Source organism: Hemiscyllium ocellatum, chromosome 9, assembly GCF_020745735.1.
Source record: "Hemiscyllium ocellatum isolate sHemOce1 chromosome 9, sHemOce1.pat.X.cur, whole genome shotgun sequence".
Classification (NCBI taxonomy): domain Eukaryota; kingdom Metazoa; phylum Chordata; class Chondrichthyes; order Orectolobiformes; family Hemiscylliidae; genus Hemiscyllium; species Hemiscyllium ocellatum.
In genome coordinates, this window is record NC_083409.1 from 27,852,227 (window position 1) to 27,880,028 (window position 27,802).

The 27,802-nt window shown below is 42.2% G+C and overlaps 2 protein-coding genes across 4 annotated transcripts in view; both read left to right on the forward strand.

Annotated features, from left to right (window-relative positions):
- The window catches only part of LOC132818941 (neurogenic locus notch homolog protein 2-like), a 158,129-nt gene extending 141,471 nt beyond the window's left edge, over positions 1-16,658 (forward strand). The window contains exons 29-34 of the mRNA XM_060830086.1: positions 604-700; positions 5,143-5,311; positions 7,301-7,605; positions 8,451-8,598; positions 9,483-9,580; positions 10,975-16,658. Of these exons, the coding sequence (XP_060686069.1) occupies positions 604-700; positions 5,143-5,311; positions 7,301-7,605; positions 8,451-8,598; positions 9,483-9,580; positions 10,975-12,384 (2,227 nt within the window). The 3' untranslated portion in view covers positions 12,385-16,658. The remainder of the gene's footprint in view (positions 1-603; positions 701-5,142; positions 5,312-7,300; positions 7,606-8,450; positions 8,599-9,482; positions 9,581-10,974) is intronic.
- Positions 16,659-20,872: 4,214 nt separating this feature from the next.
- Positions 20,873-27,802, forward strand: part of gtpbp3 (GTP binding protein 3, mitochondrial) — a 45,253-nt gene continuing 38,323 nt past the window's right edge. Inside the window, exon 1 of one of the 3 annotated variants that reach the window (XM_060830089.1) lies at positions 20,873-21,227. Coding sequence is in view for 2 of the 3 variants with exons in the window: in XM_060830087.1 (XP_060686070.1) it covers positions 24,521-24,564 (44 nt within the window). In the remaining variant the exon portion in view is untranslated. The other 2 variants (XM_060830087.1, XM_060830088.1) reach the window with 2 other exon arrangements.

Here is a 27,802-nt window from a genome sequence, read left to right on the forward strand (position 1 = left end):
TCAGGCACAACGGGGTGAATATCTACTCCACCTGTAACATGCCTTGCTGTTCTGGGCTGATGCTGCTGGTAGGCTACATTACTGACAGTGCACTTCTGGTGCTCCTGATGATCTTCATGCCAAAGGAGATGTTGTTAACTAAACCAGTTTTGGATTAGGAGGTGTTACACAATAACATATCTCCTTTGTATTCTTGTCACGCAGTAGTTGCCAAATCTTGATGGTATCCCATAAGTTGCTAATTCTGCACCATTTTGTTAGCAGTTTATGATTTGTTGATGTGTCATTCCCCCATACTTCCCTTGGCTACCTTCATGGCTTTCGGCTTCCCATCAATACAGAATTTGCTACCTTCCTGAGAGGGTTTGAATCCCTAGGTTAGCACATAGTTCTCGATTGCTCTTCCTCTACACCGTGCAGGGGAGGGAAAGGAAGCTCTGTTAAAATGAGTCTGTACTAGGATGCTTACTCGATGCAATGTTCCCCATTTCCTCAATCTACCCAGAAGTAGGTAGACTCCACACTTTGACTACAGAGGACATCAATCCCATTTAAGGTGACATCATGTTTGAGTGAGATAAAAGTTTGTCTTTTCTTCCTTAGAAATCTCTCAAAGCCATTACCGGATGACAGCATGATTGATGACAACCAGAATGAACAATGGATGGAAGGTGGAGGGCCTGAAGCAAAGAAGCCAAAGGTGGGTCTTCAGAGCAGAGCAACACACTACACACAACCCATAAGGGTTTAGCAGCCAATAACATTGCAGTTGTAGCGTTGGTTTCACTGTTTAAATGATGGGTCATATTAATGGCGGAGGGTTTGGAGAAGGCCAGAATTGTACAATTGTTCTACTCTTAACAGAGGAGCCTTGCCTTTCAGATTCAGATTAGAATACTCTCAGCCTTGGAGTGCAAACTTAAATGGTTGATCTAGTCAGTGAGAGTGATATTGCCCTGATGCTTTATCTGAAATATTCATTTACAATATCATTAGGTGGTGCCACTATTTAAGAAAGGTGGGTAAGGAGAAGCCCAGGGAACTGTAGACCAGTGAGCCTGACATCAGTGGTGGGCAAGTTGTTGGAGGGAATCTGGGGGGACAGAATTTACATGTATTTGGAAAATGGGCTCTGCCTGATGAAGGGCTCTGGCCCGAAACGTCGAATTTCCTGTTCCTTGGATGCTGCCTAACCTGCTGTGCTTTAATCAGCAACACATTTTCAGCTCTGATCTCCAGCATCTGCAGACCTCACTTTTTACTCGTGTATTTGGAAAGGCAAGGATTGGTTAGGGATAGTCAACATGGCTTTGTGCATGGGAAATCATGTCTCACTAACTTGATTGAGTTTTTTTGAAGACGTTACAAAGATAATTGATGAGGGCAGAGCAGTCACAATATGGACCTATATGGACCTCAGAAAGGCATGTGACAAGGTTCCTCATGGTAGACTGGTTAGCAAGGTTAGATCATATGAAATACAGGGAGAACTAGCCATTTGGACACAGAACTGGCTCGAAGATAGGAGACAGAGGGTGATGGTGGAGGGTTGCCTTTCAGACTACAGGCCTGTGACCAGTGGTATGCCACAAGAATCAGTGTTGGGCCCACTGCTTTTAGTCATTTACATAAATGATTTGGATATGAACGTAGGAGGTATCGTTGGTAAGTTTGCAGATGACACCAAAATTGGAGGTATCGTGGAAAGTGAAGAAAGTTACCTCAAAGTACAATGGGATCTTGATCAGATAGGCCAATGGGCTGAGGAGTGGCAAATGGAGGTTAATTTAGATAAACATGAAGTGCTTCATTTTGGAAAAGCAAATCAGGATAGGACTTATACACTTATCAGTAAGGTCCTGAGGCGTCTTGCTGAAGAAAGAGACCTTGGAGTGCAGGTTCATAGTTCCTTGAAAGTGGAGTCACTGGTAGATTGGACAGTGAAGAAGGCATTTGGTAAGCTTTCCTTTAAAGGTCAGAGCATCAAGTATAGGAGTTGGGAGTCATGCTGCAGCTGTACAGGACATCAGTTAGGCCACTTTTGGAATATTGTGTGCAATTTTGGTCACTCTCCTACTGGAGGGATATTGTGAAACTTGAAAGGGTTTAGAAAAGATTTACAAGATGTTGCCATGGTTTGAGGATTTGAGCTACAAGGAGAGGTTGAATAGACTAGGGCTGTTTTTGCTGGAGCAACAGAGGCTGAGGGGTGACCTCATAGAGGTTTATAAAATCATGAGGGGCTTGGATAGGGTAAATAGACAAAGTCTTTTCCCTGGGGTGGGGGACTCCAGAACTCGAGGGCATAGGTTTAGGGTGAGAGGGGAAAAATCTAAAAGGTATTTAAGGGGCACCTTCTTCGTGCAAAGGATGGTGCTTGTATGGAATGAACTGCCAGAAGAAATGGTGGAGGCTGGTACAATTGCAACATTTAAGTGTGTATAGGAATAGAAAGGGTTCAGATGGATATGGGCCATGTGCTGGCAGATGGGACTTGATTAGTTGAGGACATCTGGTTAGCATGGATGAATTGGACCGAAGGATCTGTTCCATGCTGTGCATCTTGTGGGTGTGTGCGTGGGTAGGTGTGTAGCTCTGTGCATGTGTGTATGGGTGTGTTCTTGAACATTTTAGAAAAGACACTTTCTACATCAAAGGACACTGGCTGCCGAATGCTGCCAACAATGGGACAATTTTCCATGGCCAATCCACCAAACCTTTTTACTGTGGGAGGAAACCCAAGCAAACAGAGGGTGAACATGCAAACTCCGCACAGTCAGTCACTGAAGGCTGGAATCAAACCCAGGTCTCTGGTACTGTGAGGCAGTATTGCTGACTACTGTGCCACTATACTGCCTGTTTCTAAGAAAAGTGAATTCAACCAGCCATAACTGATCCAGGGGAGAAATCCCATGTCAACAGCTTATAAGAAAGCGCCTTCAGCTGTGGAACAATCTGTGGTTTTTCTTTTGCACTAAATAAAACTATTATTTGGCTGAAATATTTGTGAAACATCACTGCGGTTTCTATGTTATTTTCTCAGGTTTTGGGAGTGGAGGGGATTGTGTGTGTCTATGCTGTTTTTCGAGCAGGGAAGTTAGATTTATATGCATATTTTAATTTGTACTTTCTGCATCTTTACTTGAGTATTTTGTATTTCTCTTAATAAGCTAGTTATTTATTAATTAATAAAGGAACCTGGCTGACTTGTTTCTGATCCTGCGCTATATACATTCAATATATAATTTACAATGTCCCCTTTATTTTTAAATTCAAATTTTGTTGTGACCAGTTTTGGTGAGGGACAAGGTAACATAAAAGTCCACTACTCCTAACGTAGTCATAACATGATGCTGTCGATGTAAAATGTGTAGCAACGCTAACACTGACCATGGAGTCACTTGATTGGACTGCAGCTGCCACAATTAAATTGTATCATGAGATGCTTGTCGCTCAATTCAGCCTCCAATCCGCTAGCTCACCCAGTAACGAGAAAGTCTTACCAAATTAGATTTGGCTATTAGTAAATGCGACAGAGAAAATGTCTGTGCTCCTGGGTGAAAGTTTGGATCTGAATCGCTCTCTAGGATCTGTGCAAAAGGCATCAATTGTCAGGGCTGGTTCTTAGAGAGATGTCACATTGTGCTGTTTACCCTTCTGAAAGAAGATTGATGCCTGAGAAGGAATGGTCAAATCTTTTACCCAGGTATTCTTCCCTTGTGTGACAGACAATAGGCAGGATCTGACTTAGATTGTAACTGAACAAATCCTTATTTATTTTAACTCTTTAAGTATAATACTCAATACAAAACGTACATTCATTGCAACATTTATTTCTTATTTCATCTAAATTCAACTTTAATTCACTTCATTTAACTTCACATTACCTTAATCCATGTGTGTCCCTAATTGAAGTTTAACTCAAGTTTTGGCTTGAATCAAATACTACCCTAATTTGAGTGAAATGGCCAACTTTGTTCACGAGGTGGATCTTGTCTCATGGCTCTTTGTCTTCTCTGAAAATTACGAGAGGGCCCGTGTCTCTCAAATGTGATCTGGGAGGTTTCTTCTCAGAAAATTTCTTGGTTCTGTTAATATATCTGAAATTAGCATCTTTCTAGAAAGACCTAGGGCGGCATGGTGACACAGTGGTTAGCACTGCTGCCTCACAGCGCCTGAGACCCGGGTTCAATTCCCGACTCAGGCGACTGACTGTGTGGAGTTTGCACGTTCTCCCCGTGTCTGCGTGGGTTTCCTCCGGGTGCTCCGGTTTCCTCCCACTGTCCAAAGATGTGCGGGTCAGGTGAATTGGCCATGCTAAATTGTCCATAGTGTTAGGCGAAGGGGTAAATGTAGGGGTATGGGTGGGTTGTGCTTCGGCGGGTCGGTGTGGACTTGTTGGGCCGAAGGGCCTGTTTCCACACTGTAAGTCTAATCTAAAAAAAACCTCTGGCATTCAGCCAATGAATTGATCAAAACCTGATCGCACTGTTCGATCCCAGCCAATGGAGTTTACTGGTCAATGACTCCCAAATGTTTACACTAACCCATAATTATCACATTCCCTACTCCATATAAGGTAATATGATGCCAGTCTGACTAGAGACACCATGGTACTTGCCTTATTTGGTCAACACAGGAAACTGCAGGTCACAACATGTTCTGTCTACAGTTTAACTGAGGTCAGAGTTTAGACTAGCTTGACCAAATTTCCAGCATGTTGGTTGTAGCTCTTAAATAGTCCAGTAGCCATTTCTTCTGCTGGCCACCTGACTACACACTGAAGACTGCTGTCACTTGGTTTTACATCTATGTCCTCCTCAGCAGATACATTTCTGATTTGCCAATTTCATTAAATCTGTAGCATAGGAACCGGTCCCATGTTTGTGCTTATTCTCCTGATGAGCCGTCTTCATCCAAATCTCGCCTTCTGTTCCTCACACTTTCATCCTCACCTAGTTTCCCATTCTATGTATCTGTACAATTCACTTCAACAATGCAATGAGGCATATACTTTATAAAGTATATACTTTATATATTCAGTTCTTAGCCCCAGTGTCTTCAGGCTGCGCAGTTTCAGGTATTATAAAAAACCTGTATGATGTTGGTGAATGACACACATTGTCTCTCTGGTCTTTACAGACTGAAGATCAAGCCCTACTGCCAGAGAATGAAGACCAGGTTGACCGTCGACCATGGACGCAGCAGCATTTGGTGGCAGCAGATATCCGTTTAACACCAACCCTGACTTTAACCCCACCTCAAGCGGAGCAGGATGCTGAAAGCATAGATGTCAATGTTAGAGGTCCAGGTAGGGGACAGTTGCCCTATTTATTGTTATGCCTCACAGGGGTAGGTTGCTAGAATCCAAGCCCTGCTATTCCTGGAGTTATTGACAAAGTCAAAAATTTAAAAATGTACTCAGAATTCCTCGTTTTTTCCTGTCTTTTATCCCAGGTTGATGGAAAGCACCGATCAGGCATCTAAGCTTAACAGCAATTAAAATTTATTAGAAATAATGGATTTGAGCTGCAGGTAAATAGTTATGGCCCTTTGACATAGAACTTTCCTAATCAAAGCTCTAACCCACTTATAAAATTCCTCCTCTCCAGATAGAGATAGACAGACATAACAAAACGTGGGTGTTATGAATGGGGAAAGACTGAGAAGGCAGTTCAGTGACAGTAATCCACAGGGTTTGCTGAGCTGATTGTTTTGCTGATCAGAATGCTGTGTCTCAATTTCGCTTCTCTAGATACTTTGGCTTGTTTGCAGGAGGCACAGGGTGACTGGTTCACATTTATAAAAGTCTCACTTATTAATTAAGTTACAGCTTACAGCAACTGATAAGGGAAATCTTCAAGCATTTTATGGCAGAAGAGAAACAGCTCCTTCACTTTCAGCAATCCGATGGCTTCTGAACTGAATATTGTTAAAAATCACACAACACCAGGTTATAGTCCAACGGGTTTATTAGGAAACACTAGCTTTCGGAGCACTGCTGATAAAAGAGCAGCGTTCCAAAGGCTAGTGCTTCCAATTCAACTTTGTTGGACTATAACCTGGTGTTGTGTGATTTTTAACTTTGTGCACCCCAGTCCAACACCGGCATCTCCAAATCAGAACTGAATATTCTTAGCCACAAACAGTTCATGCTCCTGGGAGTCAATCATTTAGTTATTGGCAGGCAGGAAGCCTTTGTTATCGATAATTCATCACCATTCCACACACCAGACACCAATTTTGGGGGCCTTGTTCCCATTCACACACAATCCCCCTGGCTGCAGCTCATCTGTAACAAGGCTTTCCCCACAGCTTGAACCAACAGCTGTGAAAACAGCACTTACAATGAGTGTCACACAACATGTTTTTATCAGTGTTTTTAAAATTGTTCTTTACCCATTTCAGTCCACAATCAAACATAAAAGGATTTGGACTTTACACTTTTAAAAAAAAATGCCAGACACATTGGGAAGTTTTCATTTGGTCTATTATTCTGTGCCTGCCGTCTGAATCCTAAACCCTTCTAGTCCCGCCCTCCTGCCCTTTCCACACGGGAGTTTGGAAGTTTATGGGGTGTAAGTACATGCCTATAATCTTTATGGATAAGCTAATTCCTCTCTGTCATGAGCAGAGAAAAGCATTTAGCCTGCAGACTTCCCAGCAGGCACTTGGATTTAAGTTAGAGATAAAGTTAGGCTGAGTGTTTTTAAGGGAACAGAACTGAAAAGCAGAAAAGTTATGTTAAATTTAATGTTAAAACAAACTTACTAGTTGATTCTCCATGGTCTTCATATTATAAGAGAAACTGGAGCAAGTGCAAAACAAAATGGATTAACAAGGGTGATTCCAGAACTAGGATGGTGAAAATATCAGGAAAGAATTAACCTGCTGGAGTGCTATCTTCAAGAAAAGAAAAGATTTTCAATTTGAATGATGTATTTAAATTTGGAAAGATTTGATATGGCAGATGTAGGAATGTTTGATGTTGACTTGGAAACAATCAGCCATAAATGTAAGTAGTAAATACTTTAAGGAATTAAGCAGAAACCTCTTTACCCAGGGAGTGGTTAGAATTTGTAACTCGCTCTGACAAGGTGTAGTTGAGCGAGTAGCATCAGCCTATTTAAGAGAAGCTCATTAAACACAGCGAGGTATAGGTATTTATTGGTAATGCGGTAGGCTAGTGTGGAACATAACCACTAGCATGAATCAGCTGCATGGAATGGCCTGTTTCCATGCTGTAATGTATGTAATGGTGTTATCCTCCTTGTTTACATTGTATGTTGTTCTTGCCCAGATGGTTTTACACCACTTATGTTGGCATCATTAAGAGGTGGCGGGCTGGACACTGGAATTGAGGAGGAGGAGGACACTGAGGACTCATCGGCCAATGTCATCACTGACCTCATATACCAGGGTGCCAGCCTCCATTCCCAGACAGACCGGACTGGAGAGACATCTCTTCACCTGGCTGCACGTTATGCTCGGGCAGACGCTGCCAAACGTCTGCTCGATGCAGGCGCCGACGCCAACGCCCAGGATAATATGGGTAGATCACCTCTTCATGCAGCTGTGGCAGCAGATGCACAGGGGGTTTTCCAGGTGAGTGGTTGCTGGGGACAGGCTAAGGCAGATACTAAACAAACCAAATGCAGCATGACTCCACACAATCCTCTGAATGGCCTTTGAAGTAAAGGCAGAGGCTCCTGAGCAGAGTTGAAAAGCACCTTTATTTTCTTGCGGTCCTTTCATTCCTTTTCCTTTTGTTTTCCTGGTGACTGGCATCTGTGGTTCAGTGTACATTTGGTATTCATACCTGAAAGGTGGAAGCTGACACAGTCCAGTGTCTCTGCTCAGGTGATCCTTCTTTGTACCTGAGTTGCACAATGGAAGTGGAAGTCGCCACAGTCCCAGGGAATCACTGGATTCTCTCTCATTAGAGAGAGAGAGAGAGAGACAAAACAAGTGTTTAGTTTAACCTGCACGTCACCACACTTCAGGAGAAGAGCAAGGATGGAATGCAGGCCCCTCATCATGATTTCATCCAATATGGGAATTGCATCCACACCACACTGCATCACAAACCAACTGAGCTACCTACATGCATAGCAATAAATTGGTGAAACACAGAGATTCAGGTGCACCCAAATTGCAGCAGCGATTCCATCAACTGGAAACATCAAGCATCTTCTTCTAAGCAAGGTGCCATTCTTTATGTACCAGGGCTGTCCCTCTCCTACCAGCCTCCTTATCCTACAATGATGATGTGTGTCATGGTATCCTATCCCAACTTCCCCAATCTCGAATATAATACAGAGGTTGATATTTTTCACCCCTGCCAGCTAAACAACCTTTGGTTGCTGTGGGAGATGAGGAAGATATTAAGGAATGGGGTATGCTGAAAGCTTAAAATAAGGTACAATAACCAGGTCTCTTTTCTTGTATAGATTCTGATCAGAAACCGGGCCACTGATCTGGATTGCCGAATGAATGATGGCACCACCCCATTGAGTCTGGCTGCCCGTCTGGCTGTAGAAGGGATGGTGGTTGAACTGATTAACTGCCATGCAGATGTTAATGCTGTGGATGATCATGGTAAGAATAGAAATGGGGTTTAGTATAGGTATAGGATTTAAATAAAGAAATTAAAATGCTCAAAGTTGTACCTTTCATGTACCCACAAACAACTAAGATAAATGTTGATCTTACACATGGGAGAAATTCCAAGCTCTTGATGAATAATGGCGTGGGATCTTTTACATTGTTGTGATCTCAAGCCTGACCAATCCCAACTTTGTCATGACCTGGTTAGCCACTATTATTTTTTATTTCTAAAGTTGAAATGCGATCCAAGGGACTTGCTATGGAATAAAGCCAGAAGATTCCAAGGTTTTGTACAAACAACAATACTTTACAAGTGCACGTTAGAACATCTGTACTCTCTGCAGCAGAACTGGGAACTTATAATAGTCTAAATCTCCTTGAATTGAATTGAATTTATTGACATGTGTACCAAGTCACAGTGAAAAGCTTTGTCTTGCAAGAAATACAGGCAGATCACATAGTTAAGTAGCACAGATAAGTAAATAATAGGTAACCAGCAGCAAAAACAAAAACACAGGTACTGGTGAATGTTAAGAATTTGTGGGTCCATGATGAACCTGTGATGAACATGGATAAACTGTGATCAAACACCCTACAACACACCAAAAATAGCAAATACAATCAAGACACAGAATTTCTCAGTACCTTGACCTGAATGTTACAGTAGACAAGAGAGAAACTGGACTCCACACGGAGATGCCTTAATCTAAATTAATCTATTACTTGTCACTTGCTCTGCAGTCTGCTCATGCAGTGAGAGTTGTGCATGTGTTTAACTTGGGTTAATCATTATCTTACTTTGGTCATATTGCATTTAGTTCCGACACTGCTCTGCCCTGTTCTCTTTAACACTTTGCGGTGATGCTTTCCCTCAGGAAAATCAGCACTTCACTGGGCAGCAGCTGTTAACAATGTGGATGCAACCCATGCTCTCCTGAAGAATGGAGCCAACAAAGACATGCAGGACAACAAGGTACTAAAATGTTCTGAATTAAAGCCACCTCCAGTTATAGATAGCACATTCTTAGGCATAAGGGTTACAGGTTTCCACAGCACCTGTATCCCCTTAATAGATCCCAATCACTCCCTTACTATCTATGTTACCGTAACCTGGCTCCCTTAGCATGGCTAAGGCTGAACAGGTTCCCTGCCCAGTATTGACCTTCCCCTGACAACCAAACCATGGATGTCAACAAGATCTGAATCCAGGCAAGCACCAGTTGCACAGGCATCCGACACCCATGTACGGCACTGACTTCCAGAAGTTAATACTGCGATTGTGTGCCAACACTGATCACCATACATGGAACTTCGGAGCGACTGTGCCTGCGTGCAGCGGCGCAGCTTAGAGAGAACGTTGGTCAGAACGGTGAAGTGGGTATTGAAGACCAAAGAGAGAGAAAAGTAGTTGGGCAGACAAAGGAGTGGATAAAGGTCAGCCTGGGAAAATTGTTAGCTGCTAATGTTTGTGGTAGCGGCACTTGTGATGGCAGGGTCCGGTGTGTGGGAGGTAGGACAAGGACATGGGAGAAGGCGATCGGGCACTAAGATGATTGAATTTGATATTGAGCCCTGAAAGGCTGCAGGATCCCCATGTGAGAAATGAAATGTGAAATGTTGTTCTTCCAGCTTGCGTTGAGCTTTGTTGGAGCACTGCAGCAAGCCTGAGACACAGATGTTGGCCAGGGAACACAGTGGTGTGTTGAAGTGGTGGGCAACTGGAAGCTCAGAGTCACTGTGGCATAGGCATTCTGCAAAGCAGTCGCCTGGTCTGTGTTTTGTCTCCCCATTGTAGAGCAGACCCATTGCGAGCAGTGAATACAATAGACTAGATCTAGTCAAGCTGGAAGAACAGCATCTCATTTTCTGATTGGGGCCTCCATAACTCCGTTTGAGTTCAATAATTTTATGGCCTGAGTACCTCCTCCCATGTCCTTGCCTTGACCCCCACACACCAGACCTTGTCATCACATGGGTCATGCCAGTGATCTCCATTAGCATCTTTTGACTCTCCCAAGCTGATCTCTGTCTCCCCAAACTGTTGTTCCCTTTCTCTGAGTTTCACCTCCACCCATCATTTACTCCTCCCACTCCATCCTCTACGTGTATACTAACCTTTTCCTCACGAAAATCAGTTCTGAAGAACTGTCACTGAACCCAAAACGTTAACTCTGCTTTCTCTCCAAAGATGCTGCCAGACCTGCTGAGGTTTTCCAGCAATTTATTGACCTATTTCCTTGCTGTAAGAACTCTGACCGTCTGACTCTCTCTGTCTCAATGACTGCCCCAATGATGTACAAGGAATGTAGCTCGTTTTAGTAATGGTTACCTGTGGTTGCTCTAACAATTAATTCTCTTGGCCCACAGGAGGAGACACCCTTGTTTCTTGCTGCAAGGGAAGGCAGTTTTGAAGCTGCCAAAATCCTACTGGACCACTTCTCCAACCGTGACATTACTGACCACATGGACAGACTGCCCCGTGACATTGCACAGGAGCGAATGCACCATGACATTGTGCAACTGCTGGATGAGTACAACCTTGTGCGGAGCCCGCAGGGCCCTGCTGGACCCATGATGGGACCCAATGTGTCTCCAGTGACCTGCTCGACTGGTGGCTCTTTTATGAACCTCAAGATGACTCCCATGGGCAAGAAGGCAAGACGGCCAAGCACCAAGGGCCTCACTCCAGGCAACGCTAAAGACTCTAAGGAAGCCAAAGCCAGGAGGCGGAAAAGATCAATCGGCAATGAGAAAGGGGCCATTGCAGAGGGGTCACTGACTCTGTCCCCAGTCGAGTCACTGGAATCCCCACATAACTACTTATCCACCACATCGCCACCTGTACTCACATCTTCAGGGGTTTTGCATCAATCTCCTCCAGCATCTCTCCACCCGTCCACTCCGGTGCAGAGCCAGCTGGCCATGTCCTTCTCCAACATAAGTGAGATAAAAGGTATGAACATAGACTCCCACAGAGTCTTGAGCCAGGTCCACCCCTCCATGTCCCATCCTTCCATGGCTGGGCAAAGCAGCAGCCTGGGGTTGCCCTTGGGAAGGGTTGAGCATTTGAACATGCAGTCGGACTGGATGAACCGGATGGGAATCACAACCACCCAGTACAACCCAATGCTGGGCATCATGCAGCAGGTCTCTGGCTCTTACCCTAGTATGCAACAACAGAACGCAGTGCTTCAGGCTAACATGCCTCAAGTGCACATGACCATGCTCAGGGAGCAGTTACCGCAAATACTCACCTACCAGCCCATGAACAATGCTGCCTCACAATCTGTTATCCAGCAGCAGCAGCAACAGCAAAGTGCTCAAGTAACACAGCAACAAGGGCAACCTTACTGTAGCTCAATGACACCAGGGCCGGTCGGCAACATGCACCAGATGCCGGAGATCATCCAGCTGCCAAATGGACAACTGAACAACTCCATGCTGTCCACTAGCCAAGAGGGTCAGGTATCTCAGACCACCCTGCCACCCTACCACAAGCTGCCAAGCTCAGTGCAGATCGATAAGTACCCCACGCCACCGTCTCAGCACAGTTATGTTTCAGCAACAGACAACACCCCGAACCACAATGTTCATCTCCAGAGCGAGCACCCTTACCTAACACCCTCTCCGGAGTCCCCTGATCAGTGGTCCAGCTCATCTCCGCATTCCACATCCGACTGGTCAGACATCACACCCAGCCCCGCTCCAATCGGACAGCGACCACAGGTTTCACACATTCCAGAGCAGCAGCGGAACAACATGCAGGTGTTTGCCTGAGCATTTGTGGCAGGAGACTTGTTGATTGCTCGTAATGAAGGAAGAAGATTCCTTGTACTTCAGGTCGTGAAATTTCCCCTTCATTTGGTTGGGGGGAAGGAACTGTTCCTATGAAGTACTGAACAAGTCTGGAAGAAGAACAGCTCTCTCAGAATTTAGGAACTCAAAGATACGACTTCAGTGTGGTTTGAAGAAGTTTTTTATTTATTTTAATACTGATGTCACTGCCTGTTTCTATGTTTATGTGACACTTTTTTAAAAAAAAACTTCTGTTTAGCTCTGGACTTAAGCAAGGCTTTTTTTAAACTTGCCATTTTGTCACCAGTGTCATCTGTGTTCTGTGTAGTTCTCCCATCGAATCGGAGAACTGTCCCGGTTGTAGATGCAAGCAGATTTGAAGGTGAAGTTGGGATCAAACCTCAGCCTGAGGATTGGTCGCAAAATGTGACAACAGCATTTACCAACCCTTGCTGATGTGGTTGTTAATTAATCAGAATACATCATTAATATTGAAGGAAAATGCAACCTTGCCAGTCGTGGGTGGGGGAGGTTGTGAGGAGGAGAGTGGTGGGACAAGGGGAGAAACACTGAAGTTCAGTGAGTCCATACTTCCAACTTGTCATCCATTGCCAGTTGCTTCCACAAGCTGACCTCTTATTTTAAATTGTCTTTATAGTCTTCCATGGTACTAAGATTCCTAATGTAGTACCTTCATGTAAGTTTGTACTGAATACTTGTCTTGTCAGCAGCACCGTGACAGAGGGATTTGACAGGTGAAATAGCTCAGAAATATTACATTATTGTACTGGTTTTACTTTTTAAATGTCAAGTTTTAATCATTTCTGCATCATAGAGTCATAGAAACTTGAGTCACCTAAAGTATTAACATTTCTGGTGAACCACTTAATCGTAGTCATCAAAACATGCTTGCTTTCTCCCCTCACTTAAAGAATAAGTGGATTTGTAACTGAAGGTAATTGCTCAGTTTTGGTATTCTTACCGATTAGTTCTCTTGCAACCACGAATCACTCATTGCTGCTTTTGAAAGGCCAGCCAATTGATGAATAGACCTTGGCCCTCCATGAGAGCAAGACTCCACTGGATAAATCATTGACGAGATTACTTTGGCATGTGGAGTGTTGGAGAAGTTTGCTCCATTTGTGAACATCACCGCTGTCAAACCCTTTGGCACTTAGTGGGAGTCTCATTGCAGCTCTCGAACAATCCACCTCTCATGGGCCATGGGACCCAATGGATAACTCAAGACGATTGTTTCATTTCCTGTGACGTGATACAGCTTGGGTGGGTTCTTAATTTTCCATATTACATCTAAATATATTTCTGTCTCAATGTATTCCAGAGATTACAATTAGATTGAATTCACCACATTGGAAGCTTAAAGTGAAGTGATAAACAATAAGTTTAACTGTGAGACTTATTTTATTATGGTGAGGGCAAACCACATGGTCTAGTCTCTGAACAGTAATTATTGATCCAAACACTTTTAGAAACTTATTTCCTTTGCTAGGCCACCCAACCTACAGAAAGGATTTTGTCCCTGTGCTTAAATTATGAGATTGGGTTAAAGGATGGCTTCCGGTTATAGCATCCTCATCCAACTCCCAGTGTCAGTTCGGAGAAGGGATACAGGTGGCATTTGCCACAAGAAATGGTATATTTTTGATTTTGTCCAAAGATGCCAAACCTCTGGTAGCTGGGATGGGGGCGGTGGTGGTGTAGGGTTGGGCAACCTCACAGTTCCCAGCAGGGAAGAAACCTAAAAATGCTTTATTTTCCACCGCCTCTTCCCAGGGAACCACTCTCTTCATTGAACTCTTGAGTGGGATTGACTGAACGTGTGAAACCCCCGTCACTCCTTACTCGTGTTTTAGTTTTTAAGCTTGTTTCTTGCCAGTTTTGAACCATAGCTAATCATTTTGGATTTTTCTCAAAGTTGTACTTTATACTGTCAATGGAGAAACACAGTGTTAAATTATAAAATGAAATCCCGTGTTGAGGAAAAAAAAAACCCAGGGGTTGTAACATTTCACTGCACTTATGAAACACAGGAAAAATTCTTTGGTCTGTAAAATTTACAGATACTTAGATTGTTATGCTAATATTTGAGAGATTTGGTGTAGAAATCAGTTTTCTACACATGTTTTACCACCACAGAAGATATTTGGAGTTGGTGCTTTTATGTGTTAGGTTCCAGCCATAACCTGGAGATTAAAATTTCTTTCTTTTTCTTTGCCTAGATATTGTATATTATTGTGAATTTCTGAGAGAGACATGGTTATGGTTTTGTACTTTCTATGAAATTATTGTGGAAGTAAGCATTGAAGGACCAAACATTTAGAAGGTACTTTGAAAGAAAACAGGGGATTTCAGGCGTCTGTTTTAGCTACTTACAATGTCGAATCATTTGTGAAATTACACTTGGGTCAAAGGGCATAGCCCAATCAGTAACCGAATGTTAGAGGTAAGCCTTCAATCAGTAAGACTTCTCTACCAAATCAACCTGCTGAAAACCAAGTAATGAAGGAATTTGTTGAATACAATGATCTAAAGGAAGATAATTTTCCAATTCAATTCTGTATAATATTCCATTCAATAACAACATGTTCCATATTTGTAAATTAACATTCACAAATGTTATGGTATAAAAGGCTTCCATGAAATTCTTGCTTATTATGAAGTTTTATTGACCTATTTTAGTAGAGATGTACAGGAAGTAGAATATGACTGGAATTGCAGCACTGATGACATTTCCATTTTTAGCTTTTTTTGGGCTCATTAAGAATTCTCATAAATGTTAAGTTCCCTTTCTTTCTTCTGCCTACCCTTGACCCCAAAATCCAATAATTATGAATACCAGTGCGTTGACTATTTTGATGCAACTCAGCTAAAATTCATCAAGTTTGAGCGTCAGTTTGCTGTCGAATCATCTTCATGTCTGTTCATGAAACTAAATTGGCCACCCCATGTGCAGGGAGAGCTGGTGTTGCTGATTTAACAATTGTGACGTTGGTTAAAATGCTGGTTAGGGCAGGACAACATGAACCTATTTACAAGTCAGATTTTAATTTTTTTTCTTGTCCTGATTAAATCTTCCTTACACAAACTATAAAATCTGTAATCTGCAACTTTTCTCATTTACCATCCCTTGAAAACAAAACAAAGTTCAGGTAAGCTAATTAATGTTTTTGATAGCAACCTTTTAAAAAGAAATACATTTCATGTTAGATTCCTGGAGTTCAGTCTATGGAATTGTGGAAAATATTGCACAAACCTGACTTGCACTTGTTCTTTTAATGTTACAATACAGCCCAAGTTAATTTATATAAATTCCTCTAAAATCTGTATACAATAATGGTCGATCTTGCTGTCCATCCCTCTGACAGTATTCTGGAACAAAACTTTAACCCTCTGTAATATGTTGCACTTTAAACCCACGAGCTGAACACTCTGATCTCTTTCCTCTGAACTACCTGTAGAAATGCAGTGAGAAACAAAAATTAATCGACATGTTTTTAAATCCTCCATTTGATTGGATGTGTCAGTACAGGTTTGACTTCTCAATAGTGCATTCGCTCTCATAATCTTTCAATATTAGACCAAAAAACCATGAAACCTCCACATGAATGTAAATACAAGGTGCATGTTAAAGAAACAATGTTTCTCCTGATCAACTCCTTCATTTTTTTTTGTCTGGTTAGAAATGCCCACAGTCACAGGCTGGTGCACTTAACTTTGTGTTTGATGGACCTTACGGTGTATCTGTTCACCATAATACCCAAGTGTCCCATCCTCCAGCACTAATGTCCACCTCAACTTGACAAGTGCAAAATACACTTGAAAAAACACTTGAGCTTCCTTCCAATTTACTCTTAGCTTCTTCCCACAACAAGCTGTAAATGGAGATGTCTGGGCGATGAAGAAAGATGTACTTCATACAGACAATCACGTAACAATAACTTGTGCGTGTAACGCACACACTCAACTACAGAGAAACTACAGAACCAATGGTTCATGTCTTGTGGAGCCAATTAATTGATGTAAATAAGCTAACTTTGTATGAGAAGTTGTACCTTTGACAAACTTGTACTTTTTTTTGCTGTCTTTTAAATGTATATGTACTAAAAATGCTTATTCATATTAGATGAGCTATTGAACTAGTGGATGGAATACTATTTTTTAATTTTTACACAAGAACTTTTCACGAGAAAAGTTTCAAATGAATTTCTACAGAAAAGTATTTTTGAAGATTGTGATTTATACATGAAGTATGAAATGTAACATAAGATGTTTAAAATAGATATGTGTTGTCTTTTTGTCTTTATGGATGGAAAATTAATCAGTCTAATTTGTTCAGTACATTCATACAAAAAAATGCCAACTACTACTATGGATGAGGAATATAGGGGAACAAACCATGCGTTTATTGACTCTTTAAGAACTTAGTGCAGAAGATGAACTGCATTGATCAAAAAGCTTCCTGGAGCCTTTTATTGGTCTCTGAGCAACATTCAAAAGATTAAGCAGAGGCCATTCAGCCCTCAAACCTGCTCCCCCATTCCAGTAGATCAAGGCAGAGATATCTTTTTAATCTGTGCTCAAAACAATGCAGTGCCCAAGACACAATCTGACTGTTCTTCATTGTATTCCTACTCCTTTATGATAAAGACCCATATCCTGTTAGCCTTTTCAATTACTTTTTAAAATCTGTTTTAATGGTTTGTGTACTTGGAGTCTCAATACCTCTGCTGCGCCACACTCCGCACATTTTAGCCATTTAGAAAGATAAACTGGGACTATTTTCCAGTGGATGGCCTCACATTTTACTGCATCATTGTTTGGTCTACTTACTTAATTGGCTTCTGTCTTTCTGTTTTCTTCTGTGCTCCTTACTCTCTATCCTAACTTGGATATATAACTCAATTTATTAATCTAAGTTATTGTGAAATATATTAAAAACCCAGAGTAGATCATTTAGAAATGCTGTTTGCCACATCCTGCCAACCATATTCATTCATTACCCCATTGTTGCTCCCAACCAATTACCAACCCAATTTAAAAAGTATGGACTTTCATTTTTGATAGTCTCTTATGAAAATAAACTAGAAATTAGTTTAAAATTGTTCAAATAGATATCAGCCATTTCATATGGCCATGTCAACTCTGATCAGCTTTGTTCACATTTTCAGACATTCTGTCACCAATGACTAATAGATTCTAATAGTTTCCACATAGCTGATGTTAAACTGACAGGTCTTTGGTATATTCAGTTTTTATTTAACACATCTACAAATGCCAGCATCTGTTTCAGGTTGATGGTGCTTTGATCAAATGTGTAAGGTTTTGAGCAAGTGAAAAGGCAAGATGAAGTGGCAAAGTGATCAGAAGGGAAGGCCTGTAATGGGATGAAAGCCACAAGAGATGAAATAATGATGGTTTTGATGGTGCAAGGCAAAAGAGAGACTTAATGAGACCAGTAAGGGAACAAAAAATAGTGTCCAGAAGAAGGTGTAAATGGCAGAATCATGAAGCTACTGCCTAAAAGAAGACAAACGTGAGTGAAAACAAAGCCGTTGAAGAAAATGGAAACAGAATGGGGGGCAAAGGTAATCTGACATTGTTGAATTAAATGTTGAGTGCCTGATCCAAGAATGAGGTGCAGTTCCTAAGCTTGCACTGAGCTTCATGGATACCAAGGACACCTGACATCAGAATGGGAGCGAGGTGGAGAATTAAAATGAACCATGCTTTGAGTTAGCCCCTTTTTCCTTCCCTTCTAAAATAACAAGGAAACCTAAGCAAATTTGTGATCTAATTGCATAATTCCTAAATCACTGTCAACACAAGAAAAACCATATTAGCAAAACCTTCTCCATTGTCTTATCCTGTTGGTTTGTAAAATATTAGTGAGCATTTTTAAAATTTAAAACAAAATCATTAGTTATAAGTGCTAACTTTTTAATGGATTTCTCCAGAGTAATTTGTTTTCATGTTCCTTTCTCCATTGCCAGACTCCTCCTGTTTCTTTCTCTCTGCCTACCTGATAATATTTCTTTCCCTTTATTCTCTAATCTGCTGAGGCTGGTGTGTATCCAGTGTACATCTCCAAAGCTAAAGGATGCAGGTGGTCACTTCCCATGGAGCAAACCCTGAAATGTTGGGGACTGCAGGACAATAATGGAGGCTTGGAGGACCAAATGGCAAGCTGGAGTCACCAGGTCCCCAGTTTGATTTGGGAATATCGCCATCTAAATTTTTGACACTCCATGAGAGAACAGCAAACTGCGTGCAAATGAGGGGAAAATACATAATAGTGAAATGTTATTGCATGGAAAGTTAGACGTCTTTTGTCTTGACACGGAGAATTTCGTTTTTTTTGCAATCTCACCATATTTTCCCAGCTGACTTGCTATTGCCCATTATGTACAAGGCCTGGACAGATTCAACTCGTAAAATTTATTTCCCCTTTCTCCCTCAGTCATTTGAGAATTACTCCTGCTCACTAACTGCAAGATGTTCCATAAATTTGGGATGTCTTGAGGCCATAGTTGAAAAGTGTGGCGCTGGAAAAGCACAGCAGGTCAGGCAGCATCGGAGGAGCAGGAGAGTCGACGTTTTGGTCATAAGTCCCCACGTTCCTGATGAAGGGCTTATGCCTGAAACGTCGATTCTTCTGCTCCTCAGATGCTGCCTGACCTGCTGTGCTTTTCCAGTGCCACAATTTTCAACTCTGGTCTCCAGCATCTGCAGTCCTTACTTTCCCTATGTCTTGAGGTCATGAAAAGCACATGAATCCTTTTATACTAGTTTTCTTTATTCAGTGGTGCACTGTTGCTGAATGTTAGTGTAGTCACCTGCAAAAGCATGAGAAATAGAACCTGGAGTAGCAGCTCTGTAAACTCTACTTCACATTTCAATTACATAATACCTAATCTGCCTCCACTCCACCTTCCTTGATTACTTTGGAATACAGAAGAACTACTGCCTACTGCATTGAATATATTTGATAGCTGAACAGCCATTGATTTCCCTCTTTGAACGAAGAAATACCTTTGTCCTAAATGGCTGGCACCATATTCCAGGTGTTACAAACAAGTCAGAAGGGATGAACCAACTTCTCTCTCCCTTCTCCTGAGCTGATAGCAACAGATTTTGGTTACCACCAACTTAATAGATTAATATTTCACTATATATAACTTTTTGCAAGAATAAGCCAAATGGATTCCTTAAGTTGACAGATATAGAGTTTTATTTCTAAAACTCACTCAAGCAAAGATGTAGAAACAAAAGGTTTATAAATATATCCAATCACCCTCTGTTTTTAAATGAGTAAACCCCAGAGGCAGACAAGAAGCAACAGTAAAATTCTGCAAAGTCAGGTTTCCAGGCAAAGTTTAAAGTCATAAAAAATTACTCACAGACTATCCAGGAGCTTATTTACACTTTCCACACTGGTTGCTGGAGCTGGGATTTCTCATCGGTGCAGTCGTGGCCGATTGATTTCCCTTTTCTCATGGAGACAATGGTCTTCATTCAGAATTCTCCTATAAGATCTCTTAGCTTGGGGGCAAAGAAATTTCCTCATTGGGGGGGGTGGGGCTTCAACTCCAAACAATGGGAAAGATATAAGAGGAAGACAGAGGGGGCAAGGCCATTTCACTTGCGTCCTGTGACCTTTCTTATCTGACTATATATTAGTTCACATTTACTATATTTTACACACAAAATGGGTTATGTGATTTCTCTCTCTAAAAACCTTTCAGACTTGGTGTGTCTGCCAAACATCTTGTTTTCTTGAGCAGTATTTTAGATGCTTAAACCAGTGTCTTATGATGTGAAAAGTGTTCTCTTCAAAACGTTCAAGAAATGGCCCGCTCAATGAAATAATATATCCAGCCATTGACATAATATATTAAGGTTATAGATAATATATTTTCACAACATAAGTACTAGTTCTGGTCTCTAGGGCTAGGGCAAGCAGCCTTTTTAGCATTTACCTATCAGACCGCTTTGGTGGTCAAGGGAATGTCTTATCTATTCAAGCTCTTCTTATGGGAAAATGCCCTCATTTCAGGAACCAGTTAAGGGAACCTGTGTTGCATGACTCTGGGATGAAAATGCCCTTCTTGAGAAATCAAAATTGTACACAGACCTTTTTTGTCGAGGCATTCACTACAGTGCAAAAGTAATTGCTGCAAGCCCCCATCAATAGTGGCCCTTATCATATAGATATTGCAAACAAGCCATTTCCCCCTTCCCTGTGGAACATGATACTAACTGTTCTCGAAGGTTGAACAAGGTGGAACAGTAGGATTTATATGGATTCAACCAATGGTAGTGTTTGATGTAATGATAAGCTACTCATGATGAAAGGGAAAGAACATTACCCTGTAAGGAGACACCTGTGTTTTATGAAATGGGCTAGAGACCTCCCTTGCCTCGAACTACCACTCATTTCCGAAGTCCTGAACCACGTTTTCATGAAGCGATTCTGGGCTCACTGCTCCAACTCTCACTCATCCATTTTCCAGCCTACCCATGTGGGGTTTGAAATTTTCTGTGGCGGTGACTAATTGTTCTTTCTCTTAATCCTTGAAATATTGAGCACTACTCATCACTGTGTTATACTCCATGCTTCATCTTCATGCTGCAGCTTGCTTCTGTCTGAGTATTGCCTCCGTAGCTCAAAACCGGTTTTTCTCCTGACAACCTGCTGGATAATTTCTTGGTTACTGTCGAGGTGCGACAAAGGCTTGAGTGCACAGAAAGAAGGATTGCCACTGCAAGAACCAAGAGGGAAAGAAGTCAAATAGACAATTGAAAAGGTGATTATTGACTAGGAACGTGGGAAGAGGCTATTCAGTTATAGATATTTTCAGTTGACCTTTTAAGACATGTTATGTACCTCTGGAGAAGGTAAAACTTGAAACTGGGCCTTCTACTCCAGGATAGTACCATAAGAGCCAATTTCCATTTAATTATGTTAAGACCAATCTGTATCTTGATTCCACTACATGAATTGGTTCAATATTTATAAAAATCCTTGTTCAACAAAAATCTATTAGTCTCCTTTTTTAAAGCTTTCGATTAATCCCCAAGCCTCCCCTTTGGAAAGAATGTTGCAGGCTTCCACTCTATTTACATGAAGAAGTGTTTCCTAATAACATCCCTGAAACGCTTCACTCTATTTAAAGATTATGTCCCTTTATTTTGAACTCCCCCACCAGAGGAAGTAAGTAACATCAGAAACTATCAAATAATGTACAGATTATAAATATCTTAATTTGACCTCATCTTCTATTTTCAGTGCAACATAGGTCTGGACTGTGTGACCCAACCCCATTTCTTTTGTATATTAGATTACCTACGGTATGGAAACTGGCCCTTTGGCCCAACAAGTCCACACTAACCCTCTGAAGAGTAAGCCACCCAGATCCTTTCCCTAACTAATGCACCAAACATTATGGGCAATTTAGCACAGCCAATTCACCTAACCTGCACACTTTTGGACTGTGGGAGGAAACTGGCACACCCAGAGGAAATCCACACAGACAGATGACCAAGGTAGGAATTGAACCCAGGTCCCTAGCACTGTGAGGTAACCACTGAGCCACCATGCTAATCTGTATACAAGGTCGGCTGCTCCACAGTTTGTCACTTTGCAGCAGTTAGAAAATATAATTCTTTGTCTCCAAAACCCTTCAAAGACTCTGAAGCTCTCTGTGAGTAGGGTCAGCATTGACATGAATGATAGTGAGGAGCTTGCTACCAATTGTTCAGAATGCCAACTGTGTTCATCAAGTAATATCATGCTACAAAGAGTCCCAAGGCCTTAATGATGGAGTAGAGAATGAATGAAAAGGAAGCACATCTTATATTCTTGATTCCACTAACCTTAGAACCTCCTACCCCAAATGCCAAAGATCTGCATGTTGAGAAGGGGCCTGTTGACTCACACAGAGACCCCTGCTAGACACATGCAACCCTGGATAGACATCTTACTAGAATTGAGGGACAGGGAGAAAGTGAGTACTATGACTGCTGGAGATCAGAGTTGAAGAGTGTGGTGCTGGAAAAGCACAGCAGTCAGGCTGCAACTGAGGAGTAGGAGAGTTGACGTTTCAGGCATAACCTTTCATCAGGAATCAGAATTGAGGGACAGTTGATGAAGACAGATAGGAAGACTGGTGCGGTGATTAGATAGTGAGTTATTCTACGGTTGATTACGGGGAGAATATTGTTATTGGTGCTGCAGAGGCTACAGGTCATCATCACCCAGGGAGGTGACATTTTGATTTGAGTTTGGTAAGTTGACACCATTCAGTTATTATTTGGACGTTTCTCTGAATATTTTGAACTTTGCCAACTGTGTCCCAACAGGGACCATTTAAAACCATTCTCTGACTGAGCCAAATGGTTTCCTTCAGCACTACAATAATTCTGTGATGTAAAAGTGCAGAAAATCACGGTTATACTATTAGTTGTGGTGCAATCTCAGCAAGTTAGGAGTTTGCACTTGGGGGGCACATTTTTAAGGTGAGAGGAGAAAGAGTTAGAAAGGACATGGGGGAAACTTTTTTACACAGAGACTGGTTTGTGTGTGGAAGGTGCAGTTACAACGTTTAAAAGACATTTTGATGTGAGCATAAGAGGTACAGTTAGTAAGTTTGCAGATGACACCAAATAGGAGGTGGACAGCAAAGAAGGTTACCTCAGATTACAATGGGACCTTGATCAGATGGGCCAATAGACTGAGAAGTGGCAGATTGAGTTTAGATAAATGTGAGGTGCTGCATTTTGGGAAAGCAAATCTTAGCAGAACTTATACACTGAATGGTAAGGTCCTCGGGAATATTGCTGAACAAAGAGACCTGGGAGTGCAGGTTCATAGCTCCTTGAAAGTAGAGTCGCAGGTAGATAGGGTAGTGAAGAAGGTGTTCGGTATGCTTTCCTTTATTGGTTAGAGAGTTGAGTACAAGAGTTGGGAGGTTATGTTGTGGCTGGATAAGGCTTTGGTCAGGCCACTTTTGGAATATTTCGTGCAATTCTGGTCTCCTTCCTATTGGAAGGATGTTGTGAACCTTGAAAGGGTTCAGAAGAGATTTACAAGGACGCTGCCAGGGTTAGAGGATTTGAGTTATAGGGACAGGTTGAATAGGCAAGGGCTGTTTTCCCTGGAGCATCAAAGGCTGAGGGGTGACCTCACAGAGATTTATAAAATCGTGAAGGGCATAGACAGGATAAATAGGGGGAGTGCAGAACTCGAGGGCACAAGTTTAGTGTGAGAGGGGTAGATATAAAAGAGACTTAAGGGGTAACATTTTCATGTAGAAGGTGGTATATGGATGGAATGAGCTACCAGAGGAAGTGGTGGAGGCTGGTACAATTACAACATTTAAAAGGCATCTTGATGGGTATGTGAATAGGAAGGGTATAGAGGGATATGGGCCGGGTGCTGGCAGGTGGGACTAGAATGGGTTGGAATATCTGGTTGGGTTGGGCGAGTTGGACCAAAGGGTCTGTTTCTGTGCTGTACATCTCTATCACTATGCCATTTCGATATGCTCAATCCTATGAAAGGCTTGGAAAGGTATGGGCGAAGTGCACTAGTTTAGCTTGGGAACTTAGTTGGTGTGGACAGTTTGGATCGAAGGGTCTGATTCCTTCCTGTATGACTATGACAACAGCGGCCAGTGCACAAAGTGCAAAAGATTAAGTTAAACATCACACAACACCAGGTTATAGTCCAACAGGTTCATTAGGAAGCACAAAGATATGGCACGCTTCACGAATTTGCGTGTCATTCGTGAAGCGTTCCATATTTTTTGTGCTTCCAAATGAACCTGTTGGACTCTAACCTGGTGTTGTGTGATTTTTTTTAAACTTTGTCCACCCCAGTTCAGCACCGGCTCCTCTGCATCATGCAAAGGATTCCACCACTAGGCGGTGAACGCCCAAGTAGAAATACCATCTCCCGCTGGAGTTGGTGACCTATTGCAGTGATCGTAGCTGCGGCTAGTTGGCGCTGTCGAGTCTTGGCCGGGTCCCCGGGAGCTGTCAATCAATCATCCGGTCATTGACAGGCGGCGTCAGGAAGCGAGCAGCAGTGGCGGTGGTTATGTTTTGCTCAATCCCGCACCGTATCCTGCGGGATGTAGTCAGGTGAGGTAATAGCGGCGAACGGAGAGAGGAAGAGGCCGGTGCTGAGGCCTGCAGTAACTTTTCGATGCTTCTGTTCCAGTTCAGAGCCCTCGTGAACAGGGCTCCGGTGTTAGGAGCTTCATCTAAAACATTAAACTTGGTTTTTGCTCATCTTTGTTAAAATTCAGCTGCCGAGCTGTTTTCAGACAATCTTTTTGCTGCTGCTTCTCATGATGTGGTGAAGAGCAAAGTGCAGAGGCAGTGGGCCCAGGTTCACGTTTGTGGAGGTTGAGCAGAACATGTATGTATAGAAAATCAACACGATATCGATTAATATTGATAATTAATTTGATAGTATACATGTACAGACTGAAGAACAGGAAGAAGCCATTCAGATCTTGGAATCTTTTTAGTCATTATTGAATTATAGTTAAAGGTTTTCTTTTTCAACTCCCTGCATGATTTTTTGTTGGAATCTCATCAGTGTGTTATAACTTATCTATTCCTTGTGTGTCTTGACTCTTATTTCAGAAGTATATTTTATTCGTAAAACAATCCATTTTAAATCCTAGCTGTACAGTCTTTGCAAAGAACAAAAACAACACCATTGGAGCTTTAATATTTCTCAGAGCTTTTCTACAGTTGCCAAAAAAAGGCATTTTCTGGTTTTGCAGGAAACTGTTTGTAGAGTCATTAAGCATGGAAACAAACCTTTGGTCCAACCAGTCCATGCCAAACATAATCCCAAACAACTAGCCCTGCCTGATACTGTCCCATATATCTCCAAACCTTTTCTATAGAACAGTACAGCACAATTAATGTATCTATGTCTTTTAAACATTGTAATTACACCAACATCCTCCACACACAACCCACCTTCTGTGTAAAATAAATTTGCCTCGCATGTCTTTTTAAAATCTCTCTTACCTTAAAAATGTGCCCTCCAGTTTTGAAATCTCTTACCCTCGGAAAAAGACAACTACCATTAATACTTATCTCTGCCTCTCATTATGTTATAAACTCCTATCGGGTCACCCCTGAGCCTCCTACGCTCCAGTGAAAAAAGTCCCAGCCTATCCAGCCTTTCTTGATAACTCAAACCTTCCACACCGGGCGAACATCCTGGTAAATCTTTTCTGAACCCTTTCCACTTGATGATATCCTTCCCATAACTGGGTGACCTCACCTACGTCCTGTATACCCTCAACATGACTTCCCAACTCCTATACTCAAAGGACTGTGCAATGAAGGCAGCGTGCCAAATGCCATTTTAACCACCCTATCTATATGTGACTCAAACTTCAAAGAATTAAGTACCTGAACCCCTAGGTACCTGCATCCTATAACACTACCCAGGGCATTCACACTAATTTTATAAGCCTTAAAAAGCCTTAAAACAGAAAATGGGGTAGATACTAAATGAATATTTTGCATCAGTATTTACTGTGGAAAAGGATATGGAAGATATAGACTGTAGGGAAATAAATGGTGACATCTTGCAAAATGTCCAGATTACAGAGGAGGAAGTGCTGGATGTCTTGCAAGAGTTAAAAGTGAATAAATCTCCAGGACCTGATCAGGTGTACCTGAGAACTCTGTGGGAAGTTAGAGAAGGCCTCTTGCTGAGATATTTGTATCATCGATAGTCACAGGTGAGGTGCCGGAAGACTGGAGGTTCAGCAAACGTGGTCCGACTGTTTAAGAAGGGCGGTAAAGACAAGCCAGGGAACTATAGCCTGTGAGCCTGACCTTGGTGGTGGGCAAGTTGTTGGAGGGAATCCTGAGGATGCACATGTATTTGGAAAGGCAAGGACTGATTAGGGATAGTCAACATGGCTTTATGCATGGGAAATCATGTCTCACAAACTTGATCGAGTTTTTTGAAGAAGTAACAAAGAGGATTGATGAGGGCAGAGCAGTAGATGTGATCTATATGGACTTCAGTAAGACGTTCGACAAGATTTCCCATGGGAGACTGATTAGCAAGGTTAGATCTCATGGAATACAGGGAGAACTAGCCATTTGGATACAGAACTGGCTCAAAGGTAGAAGACAGAGGGTGGTGGTGGAGGGTTGTTTTTCAGACTGGAGGCCTGTGACCAGTGGATTACCACAAGGATCGGTGCTGGCCCTCTACTTTTTTTGTCATTTACTTAAATGATTTGGATGCGAGCATAAGAGGTACAGTTAGTAAGTTTGCAGATGACACCAAAATTGGAGGGGTAGTGGACAGCGAAGAGGATTACCTCAGATTACAACAGGATCTGGACCAGATGGGCCAATGGTCTGAGAAGTGGCAGATGGAGTTTACTTCAAATAAATGTGAGGTGCTGCATTTTGGGAAAGCAAATCTTAGCAGGACTTAAACATTTAATGGTAAGATCCTAGGGAGTGTTGCTGAACAAAGAGATCTTGGAGTGCGGGTTCATAGCTCCTTGAAAGTGGAGTTGTAGGTAGATAGGATAGTGAACAAGGTGTTTGGTATGCTTTCCTATTTTGGTCAGAATATTGAGTACAGGAGTTGGGAGCTCATGTTGTGGTTGTACAGGACATTGGTTAGGCCACTGTTGGAATATTGTGTGCAATTCTGGTCTCCTTCCTATTGGAAAGATGTGAAACTTGAAAGGGTTCAGAAAAGATTTACAAGGATGCTGCCGGGGTTGGAGGATCTGAGCTATAGGGAGAGGCTGAACAGGCTGGGGCTGTTTTCCCTGGAGCGTCGGAGGCTGAGGGGTGACCTTATAGAGGTTTCCCAAATTATGAGGGGCATGGATAGGGTAAATAGGCAAAGTCTTTTCCCTGGGGTGGGGGAGTGCAGAACTAGAGGGCATAGGTTTAGGATGAGAGGGGAAAGATATAAAAGGGACCTAAGGGACAACTTTTTCACACAGAGGGTGGTATGTGTATGGAATAAACTGCCAGAGGAAGTGGTGGAGGCTGGTACAATTGCACATTTAAGAGGCATATGCAAGGCGTTAAGAGGGTATATGAATAGGAAGGGTTTGGAGGGATATGAGCCAGGTCCTGGCTGGTGGGACTAGACTGGGTTGGCATATCTGATCGGCATGGACGGATTGGACTGAAGAGTCTGTTTCCGTGCTGTACATCTCTATGACTCTATGATTCTTACCCTTGTTTGTTGTATCAAAATGCAACACCATGCATTTATCCAGATTGAACTCCATCTGCCATTTTTCAGCCCGTTGACCCATTTGATCAAGGTTCCTTTGTAATCTTGTTCACCGTCCACAGTGCCACC